Source organism: Heptranchias perlo, chromosome 4, assembly GCF_035084215.1.
Source record: "Heptranchias perlo isolate sHepPer1 chromosome 4, sHepPer1.hap1, whole genome shotgun sequence".
Taxonomy (NCBI): domain Eukaryota; kingdom Metazoa; phylum Chordata; class Chondrichthyes; order Hexanchiformes; family Hexanchidae; genus Heptranchias; species Heptranchias perlo.
The window spans coordinates 73,408,374-73,427,596 of NC_090328.1; the positions used below are offsets into that span (position 1 = coordinate 73,408,374).

Genomic DNA, 19,223 nt, shown 5'->3' on the forward strand with positions numbered 1-19,223 from the left:
TGTTGCCATTTTTGCAAAACTGCTCCCTGAAGTCCAATATAGTCTTCAACACCATCCTAAACATGAGGAAGTGAGGCCACCTCCATGACACAATCTTGAAGCAATACACAGATGTCAGCTGCAGGACAGCAGCTACATTACAGGTATCTTCAAACCACTTCCATGCCACACTATTTACTATATATTGTACTCTTCTGGTAATGGAGCATTAAAACTAAAGTATAAACATGGCAAATTTTATTCACTAAATTTTGACATTTCTTCAAATTTGGAACTGTAAATTATATTGTGCTCCAAAAAGTTTAGTTTCTATGATTTGAAATACATAACGAATAAATAAGCACTTAAATACATCACAAAAATGCTGTCAGCCGAGGAGGACTGATGCTTGGTCATGTATGTCATACCACTTAAGCATGCATGGCGCTCTCTGGGTGCATTTTATACCGGTTCAGTCTCTCAGCAGTGCTTACATGGAATTTCAACCTGGAACCAGCATTAAATCAGCACCAGCGTAACTAAGGTGTGTGTGACACATTCAATGTTAGTTTTATAAGTTAATTTCGAATTCCTGCCCCTGGCCACCATCTCTTTTCTCTCTCTATTATCTCTTCCACTCCTGAAAGCAGTGACCTACAGTAGGATACAGTTCCAAAGCACTGTATCTTATCAGTGAGGAAATCAAGGAATATGGGGATAGGGCGGGAAAGTGGAGTTGAGGTAGAAGATCAGCTATGACCTTTTTGAATGGCGGAGCAGGCTCGAGGGGCCGTATGGCCTGCTCCTGCTCCTATTTCTTATGTTCTTACGTTCTATCACCAGCAGCTCTCTGGTATTCCACCCAAACGGCCATTCTTCATACATAAGCCTGGAGAGCGAGCATCAGTTGGCTTTTTAAACCATGAGTCGGGATGTGGGAAGGGAAAGAGAATCACAGCCGAACCTGATCCTATTTTCACCAAACCACACAGCTACACATTTCAAGTGGATGTCACTAAATAGCAACAAAGAACAAAGAACAGTCACACTGTCAGATTTTTCTTCTTCCTGGTCCAGGAGCATAGAGGCCAACTATAACACTTCCAATGCCAGCCTTGGTGTGATCAGCTAACAACAACTTGCATTTATATAGCGGCCTTTCACCTAGTAAAATGTCCCAAGGCACTTCAACAGAGCGATTATCAAACAAAATTTGACACCAATCCAAATAAGGAGATATTAGAATTAGCTTAGTCAAAGTGGTACATTTTAAGGAGTGTCTTAAGCGAGAAGAGAGAGATAGAGAGGTGGAGAGGTTTAGGGAGAGAATTCCAGAGGTTAGAGCCTGGGCACCTGAAGGCACGGCTGCCAATGGTGGAGTGATTCATATCAGGGACGCTCAAGAGGCCAGAATTGGAGGAGTCCAGGGATCTCGGAGGGTTATAGGGCTGGATGAGGTTACAGAGATAAGGAGGGGCGAGGCCATGGAGGGATTTGAAAACGAATAAGAATTTTAAAAATGAGGCGTTGCCGCACCGAGAACCAATGTAGGTCGGCGAGCACAAGGGTGATGGGAGAATGGGACTTGGTGTGAGTTAGGATACGGCCAGCAGAGCATTGGAATAGTCGAGAGTCTAGAGGTAACAAAGGCATGGATGAGGGTTTCAGCAGCAGATGAGCTCAGGTAGGGGCAGAGATGGGTGAGGTTATGGAGGTGGAAGTAGTTGGTCTTGGAGTTGGAGCGGATATGTCGTCGGAAGCTCAGCTCAGGGTCAAATAGGACACCAAGGTTGCGAAAGATCTGGTTCAGCCTCAGCCGGTGGCCAGGGAGAGGGATGGAGTCAGTGGCTAGCAAACAGAGTTTGTGGCGGGGACCGAAGGCAATGGTTTCGGCCTTCCCAATATTTAGTTAGAGGAAATTTCTGCTCATTAAATATTGAATGTCAGACGAGGAGTCGAGAGAGGTGGTGATGAGGTTGCGCTGGGTGTCGTTAGTGTACATTTGGAAACTGACATTGTGTTTTCGGATGTCGCCGAGGGGCAGCATGCAGATGAGAAATAGGAGAGGGCCAAGGATAGATCAGTGGGGGACTTCAGAGGTAATGATGCGGGAGCGGGAAGAGAAGCCATTGCAGGTGATTCTCTGGCTATGACTGGATAGACAGGAATGGAACCAGGCGAGGGCAGTCCCACACAGCTGGATAACGGAGGGGAGGCGTTGGAGGAGGATGGTGCGGTCAGCCGTATCAATGACTGCAGATAGAGCGAGAAGGATGAGGAGGGATAGTTTACCAGGGTCACAGTCACAGAGGATGTCACTGTGACTTTGATAAGGGCCATTTCAGTACTGTGGCAGGGGCAGAAACCTGATTGGAGGCGTTCAAACATGGAGTTGCGGGAAAGAAGGGCACGGATTTGGGAGGCGGCAATACGTTCAAGGGCTTTGGAGAAGAAAGGGAGGTTGGAGATGGGGCGATAGTTTGCAAGGACAGAGAGGTCAAGGATGGTTTTTTTTTGAGGTGGGTGAGGCTAGCAGATTTGAAGGGGTAGGGGACAGTACCTGAGGAGAGGCAACTGTTAACAATATCATCTAACATGGGGGCCAGGAAGGGAAGTTGGGTAGTCAGCAGTTTGGTGGGAATAGGGTCGAGGGAGCAGAAAGTGGGTCTCATGGTCAAGATGAGCTCAGAGAGGACATGAGGGGAGATAGGAGAGAAACTAGAGAAAGATGCAAGTTCAGGGCTAAGGCAGGAGGGAACTGTACGGGAAGTTTGGCTTGGTGGGCCAGGGGAAGGGAGGGAAGCAGTAGAGGCAGTTGAACGGATGGTCTCAATCTTAGTGTCAAAAAAGTCCATAAGCTCCTCGCACTTGTTGGAAGTGAGGGTGGAAGGGGCAGGGGAGAGGGGTTTAAGAAGATAGTTTGTTGTGGGGAAGAGAAGCCGGGGGTTATCTTTGGATTCTAGGATGATCCTGGAATAGTGAGCAGTTTTGGCAGAGGAGAGCAGGACCCCATAAGTGCTTTCTGTGGCCCAACCGGATCTGGCAATGAATGGCTAAACCAGATGTCCACCATAAACATTCAAGTCTGCGTCCCTTGGACTTGAGAGAGTGGAGATGGGGGCCGTACCAGAGGGAATGACCATGGTGAGAGAGAGTAATGGATATAATGGGGACAAAGGCATCGAAGGTGGAGGTGAGGGTGTGACCAATCAGGAATTGAGTCTGAAACCTTTCTTATCTGAATGAGTCAATACCACATCACAATATTATCTACTGAGTTTTAATATTTAAGAGAATTTTATTTTCACCAAGCATTTCAAGCACAAAATATATGCACTGTTTTGAAATTTCTTCATTAAAGGCAAACCAGCAGATCAAGTTTGGAAAAAAAAAATTCTATGTAATATTGGCCATTTATTTGAATGCAGAAGAGGGAGTACACTTAGGCTGCTTTGTATATGAAACACATATTGAGGAACTGGCCATGCTGGGATCAGGATTTTGGATTTATAAGGATATGCATGGATCAGAAATTCTTTACTTTAACTGAAAGGGATGTGACTTCTTACACGTTTATCTATAGTTAACTGTATAACATTTCAAACAGCAACTGTGGCTTAGCACATAGCTACAATTGGCCTCAAATCTGCTGGGCTAGGAGGTGGCAGGAAGAGGGGAAAATAAGATCAGCCAGGGTTCCTACTCCTAATCGACATCCAGCTGGAAGTACACATCAAAGGGAGGACAGGTGAATATGTAGTCAAATAACCTGCTGACTGTAAAGACTCATGCAAAAAAATGGCTATGTGGGTAAAGTACCAGAGGACAAACGATGCCCAAAGAACTGTATCCCAGCATGGAGTCAATGACTTTGGGAATAGGAAGAGAAGAAAATTGTGAATGAGTTAATTTAACCACAGCTGATGATTCTTACCACAGTAAGCAAATTTAAGGGACAGCACACAGCTTTCGTGGAGGTGCAGTTGATATTTGTCTGGTTTGGTTACGTGCAGCACTTCTACATTGCTGCTCTCCATCCCCACAGCCAGCCATTCCCCAGTAGGACAGTATCCAAGAGAGAAGATCTTTTAAAAAAAACATTTTAAAATGAATGTTTAATTGTGGATTGTGCTCTAAAATATTATGAAACAAATATTACAAAAGTACTAAACAGTGATAGGTACACAGTAATGGTTATAGTGCTACTACTATATTAAACCAAAGCTTTATTTGATCCTTTTAAGCAATCTATTCAATAGTTTTAGTTCAGCTTTATACACTCAGAATTAACTTGTAATCTCTGTGGTAATTTACATTTATTGGGAAACAAGGTCATCAATAGCTAGATTACCGCAATAAAATTATATTTGAAATGGAGGTTGTGATTCAGCAGTTACAGAAGAACGCATTTTATTGCTGGTTTGGAAAAAGGAATGGCTCCAAATGGACCGACAGTCTTCCAGCACCTTGCACGGGTGGTCATTCTTCATATGTGAGCCAGGACAAGGTAGGGAAATTATTTTATCATGTGCAGGTACCATAGCTGAGCACATCTTGTGCTCACCCACTATTAACACACATGCAGAAGTCGCTGAATAGTAATCAGGAATAGGAACTCTGGTTGATTTCCTCCCCCTCAATAGCCAGAAGAAACTGAGGCCACACGTAACATCTCCCTTGTGCGGCACGCCCCATTATTGCCTGAGATCTACCAATGCAGAGCATGGGACCTTCCTGCATGGCTTTGTACCACACTGCATGGTGCATTTACCACCAAAGCAGCCTCGTCATCTCTATTTATTGTTTGCCCAATTCTTCACTGTCATTCACCCCATGGAAAGCTCCTAGAATGTTTGCAGTTCTGAACAACTGCAACATTTATGTATAGAAAAAAAAACATTGTGATCGTTCATTTAAAATTGCTCTCACCCTCCTTCCCCCCACCCCACCCAGCTATGCAAGACCTGCGACTGAGGAAGAGTGGGGGGGGGGGGGGTAAGAGAGATTGCAGATCTGCTTCCAGATCTGCACTGATACCCTAAATCAGCCAAAATGAGGTATGTGCAACAGCAGCCTGGGGAGAACTTTCCAACTGACTTTTCCCCTCTCCGTTGGGGTGGCACACAACCTCTGCTTGGTGTCTCCCTGCACTAGAGACTGGGAATTTGGTGTTGGTGGGTGCAAAAGAGAGAGAAAAGAAAAAATGAGCCACCTGCTGCAAATAGATCACTCGCTGTCTAACTGTTTCGTTATAGTTATTATTTTAATCACTTTCTTCTTTCCACATTCTCTCACCATCCCCACGTTTCAGGATAGAAGTGAGATTACAGCATATAATTTTGAACCCCCACCAGCTATAGCTACAATCTAAAGAGTTAGGTTAAGAGTCTGTTCTTTTAGATTCAAGTCAATCTGCTGATGGATTGTTCAAAGACAACTACTCCCACCATATTAATATTTAGATTGCTGCAGAATTTGGTACATCAGGCAGACCTTTACATGATTTTTTTAAAATCACAAATGAACTCCAAATTTGTACTGGTAAGCTTAAAGATCATAAAAACCAAAGAGACGGTCCAACCAATGCATTTGTAATATTTTTTTCTCTCTACATATTTCATACACAAACACACACAAATGCTGATTGCAGCTCAGGTCTGTAGGAGTAAACCATTAGCCAAAGGGTTATAGAAATGATCAAGAACATCAGCTGTGTGCTTTACTTAAGAGACATGAGTTTATTTTATAGACGGAAAACTGCAGTCAATCTGTACATTAAGCGCTTGAACCTAATTTTATTTTAAGATTGAAAACATTAACTTATTTTGTGCATGTTTTATGAAGTCAGTGAAGTTTATTCTCTGGTGTAATCACCTGCTGTCACATGCTGATGACTATTAGCTGCTGATAGTAATTGGTGAGAAATTGCAGCTACTTTCTTGCAAGTGATTACTTTTAAATTATAGCCATGATTTAGTTCAAGACTTACAAAGAAATTAGTGTTAGCATTAGATCTCCAAATACCTGGGACGTGAAGTCATGCTGTTGTAGTTGCCTTCCTTCTCTGAGGTCCCAGGATCTTACAGTGTTGTCTAAACCTCCTGTCCAAAGCTTGGTGCCATCATTTGAAATGTCAATACAGCTGGCTCCATCTGTGTGACCCTGGAATTGCCTGATTAAACAAACAAAATAGAATAAAGATTTCCTGCACATGCCTTAGATAAACACAATTATATTGTTAGTTTTGGACTCCAGATCAACATGTTTCTTCAGTGTCTGGTACTGCATTTGGTTAAACAAACCACACAGGACATAACATTAGTTCATGATCTATGGATGTGCAAATATTACCCAGGTGCAACAAGCACAAAGCAAAATAGCTCTTCTCTGTAAAATGAAGCTGTAACAAGCACGTTGTTTTCCCCCTAATCAAAGTTAGTGTCACACATATTTATTGCTAAACTCTTTGCTTTGCTTACTCAAGGCTTCTCACAGAATTACATACAAGGACTAGCTCCTACTAATTGAATTCTGAGGATGACTAGTGTCTAGTGGCACTTTTAGATTATAAAAGTGGCCCCCAGGGAGCAGTGCTCAAACAAAGACATGTGCCCTCTGTGTACTGTTCTGCATTATTGCCGTTCCAAATCAAGACCAGGTACCTTTGATTCTCACAGTTAAAAGGACAGGGATTCACTCTGTGATTTTAGTGTTAACTAGAGATCTAATAGGAGTTCATGGCCCACAAAAATGTTGGTTTCTGATGCCATTAGGTCATTTATAATAAAAAAAAAGCATCTTTGAAAGTGAAAGTGTTGCATGTCTGATATTCATTTGAATAACAATATAAAACTGCCATAACACAGGCAAATCATATCCCCCAGTATTCAGCTATTTAAATTATTACTTTAAAAAATCAACTTGGATACAATCAATATATGAAAGAGGACCAAGTTTATTTTAAAATATTACTTTCTAAATGCATGTCTTTCATCACATTTTCAACAACCTTCCAATGTAACCTCCTGTACAAAACAACAGGAATCCAGTTTTCATGATTAAACTCTTACCTGACTAATGTCTGATTGTGCAGATCCCAGACAGCGATATTACCATCACTACAGCAGGAGAAACAGACCTTGGAGTCGGGGCTGATAGCCAAAGCATAGCAGGCAGGGGCAGAGGATGTCAACTCTGCCTTTATACGTGGAGTTGGGGCTGCCAGGTCCCAAATAGATAACGTGCTGGCTTCACCACCAACAATCAGGGTACATCCATCAGGTAACAGCTTGCATGATCGGATGTAATTGTCTCTGTTCTGTGGAAAAAAGTAAAGTTAGATTCTGTCCATTGTCTCTTATTTACTAAATGCTTTTTTTTGGGAAAATGTAACATAAACTCAGCAACCTAGACAAACTGCCTCTAATCAGTCTCAAGATTGAACGATCACACAGACATCAACTTTCAAAAGTGAGCATGCACCAAGTAGACCCGCTTGGCTTATAACATTCCATCATTTGGCAGATTAAATGCAGGATATACAAAAGGAGCCAGCAAATAAAAAACAATTCAGACACCAATCCCAACTGCACCAGTGTATTTTCCACACCACCCATATTTGTGGTTTGAACGAGACTGATAATTTAGTGCTGAGTTATGGCCACCATGTGGATTTGCACTGTCTCCACATGGTGACCAAGAAACAAAGACGTCATCTGAATAATGATTTTATAATGCTCCTTCAACCATATCTGCTTTATCCAATAATTCATCCACAAGTTTACCTTGGATTCCAATACATCCATAAAAAATGTCTGAATACTAGTCCAGCTCTCTATTTACAAACAGAAAAAATAATCAAGTTGTAAAAGTTAATTGGTCCCTTCAAGGAAAAGAGGGGGGTGGGGGGGTCAGGTCAGATCCCGTTAGATTTTCTTGTGATACGTTGTGGTCAGCCATGCACAGTTAAAATATATTCCTCATCTGTACAAATGGTTCCAATGACCACCGTTGAAATCTGGGCTGAAAAAACAGACTTCTGGAAATGCTAATACATGAAGCAAGTAGTCCTTGTTTGTTTTATCTTTATACCACTACCATCCGTGCCACATTACTGAGCACTGCTTTCCAACAAAGCAGATACTGAAATTCATTGATGAGTTACACAAGATTTTTAGTTGATTTTTCCCAAATAATTCTGAAGCTAAATGCAAAGGTTCAGATTTGTTGACTGTCAGCTACTCTATGAGCACAGAAAAAAAGCCACTCTTCCTTTTTAGATTAAAACTTCTAAACAATTCTTTCCCTTCATCATGGTTTCAAGTGTCACAGAGGATGCCTGAAATTTGGACTAACCCACCATTTTACAATAAATTGTCTATCCCCTAGCTTCCAACAAGACAGCATATCAAGAGTGCAAATGCAAAAAGGATTGAACAGCTTTCATTAAGTAATAAAACAGTAAAGTGACACTTTGCCACTTTGTTTTGTGTCTTATAACGTGGTGACACGTTGAAGTGCCACCATGTCAGGTTAAAGTTTTCACTGAATTTTCACCTGCAGCAAACATGAGAATCAAAGCCAAGATCCCACCCCCTGGCCTACCCTTAAGCTGAATTTGAGAAAACGTTGAAACTGTATGGAAACACCACTTGAAAAATTCTCACCAAGGCCTGCCTCTTCAATGGCTCTGTACACACAAAGATCCTTTATTATTAGGTCCCATTTCTTAAGGAATTTCAGATGCAGATATATACTGGTGTTCAACGAAACCTTTCATAAATATTCAGTTTCACTCTCCCAGCTGAATCTAGTTCACACAGCTTTGATGGGGGAAATGGGAATATTCCAAAGTTGGTGTTAAAAATCAGGAAACAGAACTCACTGCTATTTCCTTATTTGCGAATTGATGAACAGCCACCTAGAATTGTTTCATAGTTTCCTGATAAAATTCATTTCCCTCTTTTGAGATTTAAACAGTAGTTTACATTCACTTACCAAGCAGTCCAGCTGGGAGACCGGGCTCTTGCTGCCAGGCTGGCTGATATCCCAGACCTTCACACAACCCTTCCCACCAGTGTACACATGTCTAGTTGGGTTGCTGATGGTAACTGCACACACAACTTCACCATGGCTCAGTGTGTTGATCTGCCGAGCATGTCTTGGGATCCCTGGTCCAATTAGGGCATCAGGAGGAAAAGGCACAGGCTGCATTTGTCCATCCACAGTAACATGGAATGAATAGGCTCTATTTAGAAAAAGTTGAAAGAAAACAAAACTGAAGGATTTGGGGCTAACATCTGCTGAATGCTAACCACATTTCTCAATATTTTTGCTTACTATTACAAGTGACCACCTCCAATTTGCAAACCATAAATCAACAGTTCACAACACTGTTACTATTTTTTTTAATATCTAGCAATACTGTTGCCATGTTTCCATTTCTCATGTTGAAGTGACCTTCATGAAAGGGTTGAAATTTTCTGGACTCGAAAGTCCACATATCCTAAAACGCAGGAGTCAGTGCAAATCACAGAAAAGTCAGAATTCAAAACCTGATCAAATTTTTGTACAGATCTTTCCAGATAACTCCGCATCATTTTTGCACTAAAAACCTTAAACTATCCGATAATTTGAATTAAGCAATGCTCATAACACTGCAACATGGGAATTTAATGCTAAAAAATGTATTTTCAAATAATTTTGAATTAAGAGTAGACTGTATCTCATTTATGTCTAGACAATGAAAATATTGCATCAAGAGTTTTTAAATACGCATTTTTACCTTTAACCGGTTCAATTAAAATGGTTATAAATGTTCACGAAAATGAACATTAGTGATTTTGCTGTCACAAAGAAGAAAGTAAACAACTAACTTTCAATGTTAACATTCAGAAAGGAAAATCAGGCACATTTAGTAGTGTTAATACAAATTATACAGACATTACATATGTTTCTATTTGGAAGAAAAGAAGAAATTTCATTAGTTACTTACGGTTTTCCACCAGGGATGCCAGTCAAATTTGGAGGCATTCCAGGTACGCGCATGTGAGGATGAGGGTCGAACCCAACCTGTAATTAAAAACCAGTAGATAAACCAAATATAGTATGTTTGGAGCGTGGCAAAGAACCAAAAGTTCTATAAAGTGTACAAAAATTGTAATCCATTCTTGGGGCCACAGTAATTGCTGGGTTGTCTCTGGACACTTACATATTGGCATTCATTTAGTTGGATGGTGGGAGAGTAGCCACAAAAATGTGGGTCTACGATTCTGCCACTGGAATAAAGGAGTTAGTTTTAGCAATGTAAATGTGGGGAGTCACGTATCAACACTGCTCTCCCACAATCTAAAGCAAATAAATGCCAATAGGAAAAAGCTACATTACTGCAAGTTCTTTCTTTTAAGAGTATCCAAGTACCACAAAAAGGTAACATTACAACAATCATAGTATCATAAGGTTTAGAATAGCTATGGAAAAGGACATCGACCATCCTAAAATAAAAATACTCAATTGGAGGAGGGCCAATTTCAGTGGGATGAGAACAAATCTGGCCCCGGGTAAATTGGAATCAAAGATTGGCAGGCAAAACTGTAATTGAACAATGGGAGGACTTTAAGGAAGGGATGGTTCGGGTACAGTCTAGGTACATTCCCACGAGGGAGAAAGGTAGGGCAACTAAAGCCAGAGCTCCCTGGATGACAAAAGAGATAGAGAGTAAGATGAAGCAGAAAAAAGGGGCGTACAACAGATATCAGGTTGATAACACAAGTGAGAATCAGGCTGAATATATAAAGTTCAGAGGGAAAGTGAAAAAGGAAATAAGATGGGCAAAGAGAGAGTATGAAAAAAGACTGGTGGGCAACATAATAAGGAATTCAAAAGTCTTCTACAGGCATGTAAACATTAAATGGTAGTAACGATGGGGCCGATTAGGAACCAAAAAGGGAGATCCACTCATGGAGGCAGAGGGCCTGGCCGAGGTACTAAATGAGTACTTTGCATCTATCTTTACCAAGGAAGAAGATGCTGCCAAAGTCTCAGTAAAGGAAGATACAGTTGAGATACTGGATGGGTTAAAAATGGATAAAGGAGGTACTAGAAAGACTAGCTGTACTTAAAGTAGATAAGTCACCCCCACCGAATGGGATGCATCCTACATTGCTGAGGGAAGTAAGGGTGGGAACTGCAGAGGTACTGGCCATAATCTTCCCATCATCCTTAGATACGGGGATGGAACCAGAAGACTGGAGAATTGCGAATGTTACACCCTTGTGCAAAAAAGGGTGTAAGGATAAACCCAGCAACTACAGGTCAGTGAGTTAACCTCGGTGGTGGGTAAACTTTTAGAAACGATAATCCGGGACAAAATTAGCAGTCACTTGGACAAGTGTGGATTGATTAGGGAAAGCCAACACGGATTTGTTAAAGGCAAATCGTGTTTAACTAACTTGATAGAGTTTTTTGATGAGGTAACAGAGAGGGTAGACGAGGACAATGTGGTTGATGTGGTGTATATGGACTTTCAAAAGGCGTTTGATGAAGTGCCGCATAATAGGCTTGTCATCAAGATTGAAGCCAATGGAATAAAAGAGGCAGTAGCAGCATGGATACAGAATTGGCTAAGTAACAGGAAAGAGAGAGTAGTGGTGAATGGTTGTTTTTCGGACTGGAGGGAAGTGTACAATGGTGTTCCCCAGGGGTCGGTACTAGGACCACTGCTTTTCTTGATATACATTAATGACTTGGACTTGGGTGTACTGAACACAATTTCCAAATTTGCAGATGACACAAAACTTGGAAGTGGAGTGAACAGTGAGGAGGATAGTGATAGACTTCAAGAGGATATAGACAGGCTGGTGGCATGGGCGGACACGTGGCAAATGAAATTTAATGCAGAAAAATGCAAGGTGTTACATTTCGGTAAGTAGAATGAGGAGAGGCAATAAAACTAAAGCTCACAATTCTAAAAGCGTTACAGAAGCAGGGATTTCTGGGGTATATGTATACAAATCGTTGATGGTGGTAGGGCAGGTTGAGAGAGCGGTTAAAAAAGCATACAGGATCCTGGGCTTTATAAATAGAGGCATAGAGTACAAAAGCAAGGAAGTCATGATGAACCTTTATAAAGCCTTGGTTCGGCCATAGCTGGAGTATTGTGTCCAGTTCTGAGCATCGCATTTTAGGAAAGGTGTGAAGGCCTTAGAGAGAGTGCAGAAGAGATTTACTAGAATGATTCCAGGGATGAGGGACTTTAGTTACGTGGATAGACTGCAGCAGCAGGGGTTGTTCTCCTTGGAACAGAGAAGGGGTTGAGAGGAGATTTGATAGAGGTATTCAAAATCATGAAGGGTCTTGACAGAGTAGATAGAGAGAAACTGTTCCCATTGGCAGAACGGTCGAGAACCAGAGGACATAGATTTAAGGTGAATGGCAAAAGAACCAAAGGTGATATGAGGAAAAACTTTTTTATACAGTGAGTGGTTAGGATCCGGAATGCACTGTCAGAGGGGGTGGTGGAAGCAGATACAATCATGGCTTTCAAAAGGAAACTGGATAAGTACTTGAAAGGAAAAAAATTGCAGCGCTACAGGGATAGCGGGGGAGTGGGACTAGCTGGATTGCTCTTGCATAGAGCCAGCACGGACTCAATGGGCTGAATGGCCTCCTTCCATGCTGTAACCTTTCTATGATTCCTACATTACAACAGTGACTACACTTCAAAAGTACTTAATTGGCTATAAAGCATTTTGGGACGTCCTGAGGCCATGAAAGACTATATAAGTGCAAGTTCTTACTTCCTTTAGCATCAATAGCATACATTTATATAATACCTTTAACATAGAAAAACATCCCAAAGCGCGCCACAGAGGAAAACACATGCACAGCCAAAGGAGAGACTAGGAGGGGTGATCAAAAGTTTGGTCGAAGAGATGGGTTTTTAAGGAGGTTCTTAAAGGAGAAGAAGGAGGTAGGGGGGGTTTAGGGATTGAATTCCAGAGAGTGGGACCTAGACAGTTGAAGGCATAGCTGCCAATGGTGGAGTGGATGTATAAGTGGCAGAGTAAGACTGGAGGCAGTTACAGAGATAGGGAAAGGCTAGGCCATTAAAAGTATTTAAAGATGACAAGAATTTTAAATTTGAGGCCAATGTAGGCCAGCAGGGATGGGGATAATGGGTGAGTGCGACTTGGTGTGGGATAGGATATGACCAGCAGAGTTTTCGATGAGCTGATGTTTATGGTGGGGAGGATGGAAGAAGAGCATTGGAGTAATCAAGTCTAGCATTGATGAAGGCACGTATGAGGGTTTCAGTGACAGATGGGTAGCGGTAAGAGTGGAGGCAGAGCATGAGAGTTCCAGCAGCAGAGCAGTTGAGGTAGGGATGGAGGTGGGTGAGGAGATAAAGGTATTAGTAAAACTAAAGTTCATCAATTAAGGGACAATAATTTCATGGCATCTTACATTACCCCCCAAAGAATCCCTTTTGAGTACTAAATCGGCGTGTCCAATTAATAGCATTTTATCTCCTAATTTCTGGATAGCTTTGTACATTTTGCTTATTATAATTTGGCTGCATTAATAGGTCCAATGCATCAATTTCCATTTTTCCCTTTCAATGTTTCCTAAATTGGCAGTTTATACTGGGGTATGGTTTCATGGGCCAGCAGTCTTCTGGTATCTCCTCAAAGTGGCTATGTTTCATGTATGATCCCAGTGAGTTCTTGCAGGATATTTCATGAAGCCCATTCCTACTCATGTTCAGCATCCACGAACATAGGTACTTTCCTTCAACTGTCAGGAGGATATACACTGGGTAATTTCTCTCTACCTAGTGTAGGGGTAGTAAGGTCAATTGAAGCACCCTCACAGCCATCCTGGCAAAGCAACAATGCAAATGGCTTCTAGTGGGCACAAGTTGGTCTCAATGTCCCCAAGTTTGGAGGTAGGGGAGATCAAGATTGCTACTCTTAATTATGGTCCAGTGCATCCTGTTAAAAAGTGTGGGCACACAAAAATTAGGTAGAGTTAGGATCAAGCTCAGCTGTAATGCCTGCCATGTCAAATAGCTTGCCAATACACGTTACACAGGCCCCCAAAGAATGGCCATTTGGGCAAGGGGCTGAGGTGTTGCTAGCACCTGTGGAACTCTACTGCAGCATGTGCCACCATTGTCAAGAGGAGAGAAAACTGGCAGTCGGGAGAGTGACAAGAAATGTAAATACATCTCAACCAACATTCATGATTATTACCAAAAAAATGAAGTCACTGGTTTGACATCATAGCAATAGATTAAGACCTAAGTTCATTTAAGACCATATCATCCATTGTTTTAATTTAATGTTATACAGCAAGTTATCCCTTGTGAAAAAAAAGCAGCAATTAAGGACCATGGAACCAATGATCATCTCAGGAAAAAAGGATTAAATTACAAGTATGTGCATTATCTCCAGTTTTACATTTAAATAAATAACCACTCAATGAAATCCTAAGGAGCATGTTTAAATCTAGCTCATTAAAAAATAGCAGTTATAAAAGTCTTGTTGAAAGATGTCCAAAATGGAATGTAGAGGAAGGACAATGTTAGTTCGTTGTGGTCCTTGCAAGTTTCACATAATGGACCAAGAACACAAGTTGAGAATAGTACCAAAACAAAATAATGCGGATGCTAGAAATGTTAATTAAAAACATAAAATGCTGTAAACGCTCAGCAGGTCAGCAGCATCTGTGGAGACAGAAACAAAGATGACATTTCAGGTCGATGACCTTTCATCTTCCAGTTCTGATGAAAGGCCATCACCCTGAAACGTCAACTCTGTTTCTCCCTCCACAGATGCTAACTGACCTGCTGAGCGTTTCCAGTATTTACTGTTTTCATTTGAGAATATTATTATTCTCTAGCTGAATAGCCCATTTTTGTAGCAGTGCTGAAAATGTCAGTAGTCCCGACTTTGACAACAACATCCCAAGGTGAAGGAGGCACTGAGAACTATCTGAAGAGGCAACTCTCTCAATGCCTTTGGAGGCAGAAGTGTCACTGCAGCAATATAAAAAGCATATCTCTTGACTGATGAACATGACGTGGTGGGGAGGGGGGGGGGGGGGGGTGGGGGATGTTGCAAAATGTTTGAGGACCTAGGTTTGGAATTTCTCCTGAATGATGGGAGAGAATAGATTAAATTTGGTATGTTCGTATAGGAAAGGGTGACCTTTATTCAAAGTATTCCCCTAACACAGTACTATTTCCCTTTGGATCATATCTATAGAAAGAAAATAATTGGGCACTACAGCTTCAACCTGAACCATTTAGTATCAGAGTTCAGTCCAACCCAAGTCCTTATATATCAGATAGTCCACAACCTCAATCATGGCAGCATCGGAGAAGGGAAGTACTGGGGAACGGGCAGAGCTGGGGAAAGGTTGTGTGTGGGTAGAGTGGGGGTAAAGAAGAAAAGGAGTTCTCAAATTCTTTCCCCATAGCTTAAAGGATTTACATTTTAATGTTCATTTTAACATTGAGAAGATGCTCACTCTAGCACAACAATAGCTCAATAGCTACACTCCTTTGGGGTGAATATCCTCAAAGCTCCTCTCGATCCACCACCGCAACTTCAAAGGAAATCCATTATGCACATAAACAAGGTGGAGCGGGAGAAGCCTCCAGGTAATTCACTCCCCACGTTTTGAGTGCAAATTTAATCTTTGCAAGTAATATTTAATTTGCATTGAGTTTTTGTCATTTTGAAGAGGACGCATTCATGAGAAGCATTTTATTACTTTTAAATTGCTGTGTAATTCATTTCATGATCATTGTTACAATAAAAGTGCTAAAGATTTTTAATACATTTCTGTACTATCGCCAAGAAGTTTTATTTCTTTTCCTTGTAACTTTTGCGTCTGGAACTTCTTTACTAGAACTGGCAAGTGTTCCTGTTTATTACTATTAAAATGTCTAGCCAAGAAAGCCTTAGGATTAGAACATTAAATCTGCCAGATATTCATTGGGGATTTGAGGGTTTCATTTTATAGATTTTTTAAAATGGCAAAAACAATACAATTAAATCTTGAACAACATTAAGTAATTATGCAGTTTTATAAAGGAATCTGCACTTCACTTTTCCTCCTCCAATCTTTCTCATTCATCTCAAACCTTTTAATTTATATTGCAATACAGCTTTCAGCCTGTTTACACTGCCTGGCTGGAACTCCAATTTTCCTGCTCAGGATTGCGCTTGACATATACATGTAACCATACAGGCACAAAGCTCCTCTTCCCACAGTTTAAATTTAAATATTGAGAGTGTGGGCAGCAATGTCCAACATTTAAATCAACTGTAAATAGGTTTACAAAAGTGTCTAAGTGACACCCTGGTACTTTCTAAACCCAATGTGGCACCATACTGGAGTTGAACTCCAAACACTATTGAAACATTCCAAGACTCCCGCACTCTTTTACTTTCTGTAGTGAGGTTGGGACTCAATCTGAATTTATACTGCAACTTTAGCATGATACCTCTTCATAGTGATGCTAAAATTGTAGTGTAAATGCATCTTTGCATATCTAACAGCTAAGTCCATTGAAGGCCAAGGATTTCATGGCCCAGCTTTACAAATTATCGATTTTTTAAAAAATTGTTTGAATGATAGATACAAACTCAATTTTAAACTATACTGTCATTAGAAATGAGTTGTGTCTAAAGATAAATGTCAGGAAGCAAAAACAACATGCACAAATACATTAATTCCACGCTGAAAGTACACAGCAGACTAAGTAAACCAGCCTCAAGCTTTTCATGGGGGTGGATTTCATGGGTACGTGGGGCAGACCATTTTAGCAATGACATCGTGACTGGACTAAATGTCATTTTATCATTTCTAGCATTCTCATTTTACAACCACAAATTCGGCGTATATTGAAAAAGAAATAAATAATTTGGGGTCAGTCAGGGTAACAAAACAATTTCTTTCTTGGCCTAGTAAGAACTTTACAATTCCAAGAGGAGTTATTACCATGACGAATCATCTGTTATTCAGACTGTAACTATTCTGTTTTTTTGTACTAATGCAGGTCTTAAATTGAATTGACGAGAACTGGTGCTCTTTTTTTAAAAAAAAAGCCTGTGTGTTTGCTTTTATTCTCTTCTCATTCGTGTTTGTTTGTGTTTCCTTTTTCTTATTATTCTGAATTTTCTTTTGTTCTGTTAAGTCTCATTTTTCTTTCACTTCTTTATTCTTGAACATTTTCCCCATGCAATTCCAGTCCTAAAGGTTTCAATTGGACTCTATTAGCAAGAACAGCACTATAGCAGTGATACTATAGTGACAGTAATGGGTGCAGATCTATCTTAGGTGGAAATTTTTTATTGCTGGGGGAGGGCAGGAACGAGGACTGGGGAAGAAAGAACATTTGTTTCTTCCTAGCTAATTTTCTTCTCTTCCCTCCTCTCCTGAAGACATTGACCTACGCTAGAATATTGTCCCACAGGCATCAGACACCCTCATGAACTTTGTAAAGTGGCTATTATTCATCTGTGAGCTTTGACAATTAGTGCAGGCAAGTAGGCATTTCAACTGATGTAGAAGGCATCGCAGTTCAACTCAATCCTGTTCTCACCCAACACCCAAAAAATCGCATAGACCTCCTCAGGAGACTAACACGGGACGCAACCAACAGAGTACCCTTTGTCGTCCAGTACTTCCCCGGAGCGGAGAAACTACGCCATGTTCTCCGCAGCCTTCAACATGTCATCAATGAGGACAAACACCTCGCTATGGCCATCCCCACACCTCCACTACTCGCCTTTAAACAGCCACCCAACCTCAAACAGACCATCGTTCGCAGCAAACTACCTAGCTTTCAAGAGAACAGCGTCCACGACGCCACACAACCCTGCCACGGTAACCTCTGCAAGACATGCCAGATCATCGACACAGATACCACCATCACACGAGAGGACACCACCCACCAGGTGCATGGTTCATACTCCTGTGACTCGGCCAACGTTGTCTACCTCATACGTTGCAGGAAAGGATGCCCCAGAGCATGGTACATTGGCGAGACCATGCAGACGCTGCGACAACGGATGAACGGACACCGCGCAACAATCGCCAAACAGGAGGGTTCCCTCCCAGTCGGGGAACACTTCAGCAGTCATGGACATTCATCCACCGACCTTCGGGTAAGCGTACTCCAAGGCGGCCTTCGAGACACACGACAACGCAAAATCGTCGAGCAGAAATTGATAGCCAAGTTCCGCACCCATGAGGACGGCCTCAACCGGGATCTTGGGTTCATGTCACGCTACACGTTACCCCACCATCGAACAAATGTTATCTGTTTTTAATATAATGGGTCATTTGCTGGCTCTCTCTGCCTTCCGGATGTTTCTGCCTCTCTCTGTGTTTTTTTTTTCTCTGTTTTTTTTCCCTGTTTGTTTTTTTGTTGAATGTGTATTCGGGGGTTCTGCAGGTGACACCTCTCTGTCTGAACACGGTGATTGCCTTGGCAACGGGCAGTTGCAGGGGCAGTCTGTAAACACCATGTATTGTTCTATATGTATAAATGCGTAGGCTTCAAGGAGCTCTTGAAACATTTGCCTGAGGAAGGAGAAAATCTCCGAAAGCTTGTGAATTTAAAATAAAATTGCTGGACTATAACTTGGTGTTGTAAAATTGTTTACAAACATCCATATATGCAAGCTGCTAGCAGGCACTGTTAAATAGGAATCAGAAACTGGAACCCTGACCAATTTACTCCACACCCCACTTAACCCAGGGCATTGAGGCCAATTGTAGCACCATATCACTGACCTAGTGGACATCAGATGGCTCAGCAAAGACCTGTGCTAGAACAGGGATTGCTTTTGCGCCTTAGAAAAATGTTGAGATTTGGCAGGTTGTGGTACAACCTTCTGAAGATCTGAGCATCTTATTTTTACACATAAAGTTGCATTAACAATACTACTCAATACTTATTTTAATTGGTAATTCTATAAGCATTTTGGCTGCTATTTAGTCTGATCTTCAATCATATTTCAGGTACCTGATCATGGTAACATCAATAACTTTACAAATAGGGAAACAAGTTGTTCAGAATCTTAAAAACAGCACTGTGAAACAAGATAAATATGTTCATAACCACAGTACATATAGGTGCCCTACTTTCTCCTCCACCTTTCACCCTGCGTCCCAAAAAAAGCACATACACCAAATCTCCAAATTCTAGTAAGGTTTTCACTTCAAAT

General features: G+C 41.3%; 1 protein-coding gene across 5 annotated transcripts in view; it reads right to left on the reverse strand.

The window, feature by feature from the left end:
* LOC137321021 (transducin-like enhancer protein 1) overlaps window positions 1–19,223 on the reverse strand; it is a 102,164-nt gene that overhangs the window by 2,374 nt on the left and 80,567 nt on the right. For all 5 annotated transcript variants that reach the window (XM_067983135.1, XM_067983134.1, XM_067983133.1 and 2 more), the window contains 5 exons: window positions 9,974–10,050; window positions 8,977–9,226; window positions 7,050–7,297; window positions 6,004–6,151; window positions 3,914–4,064 (listed from right to left, as the gene is read on the reverse strand). In XM_067983135.1, the coding sequence (XP_067839236.1) occupies window positions 3,914–4,064; window positions 6,004–6,151; window positions 7,050–7,297; window positions 8,977–9,226; window positions 9,974–10,050 (874 nt within the window). The remainder of the gene's footprint in view (window positions 1–3,913; window positions 4,065–6,003; window positions 6,152–7,049; window positions 7,298–8,976; window positions 9,227–9,973; window positions 10,051–19,223) is intronic.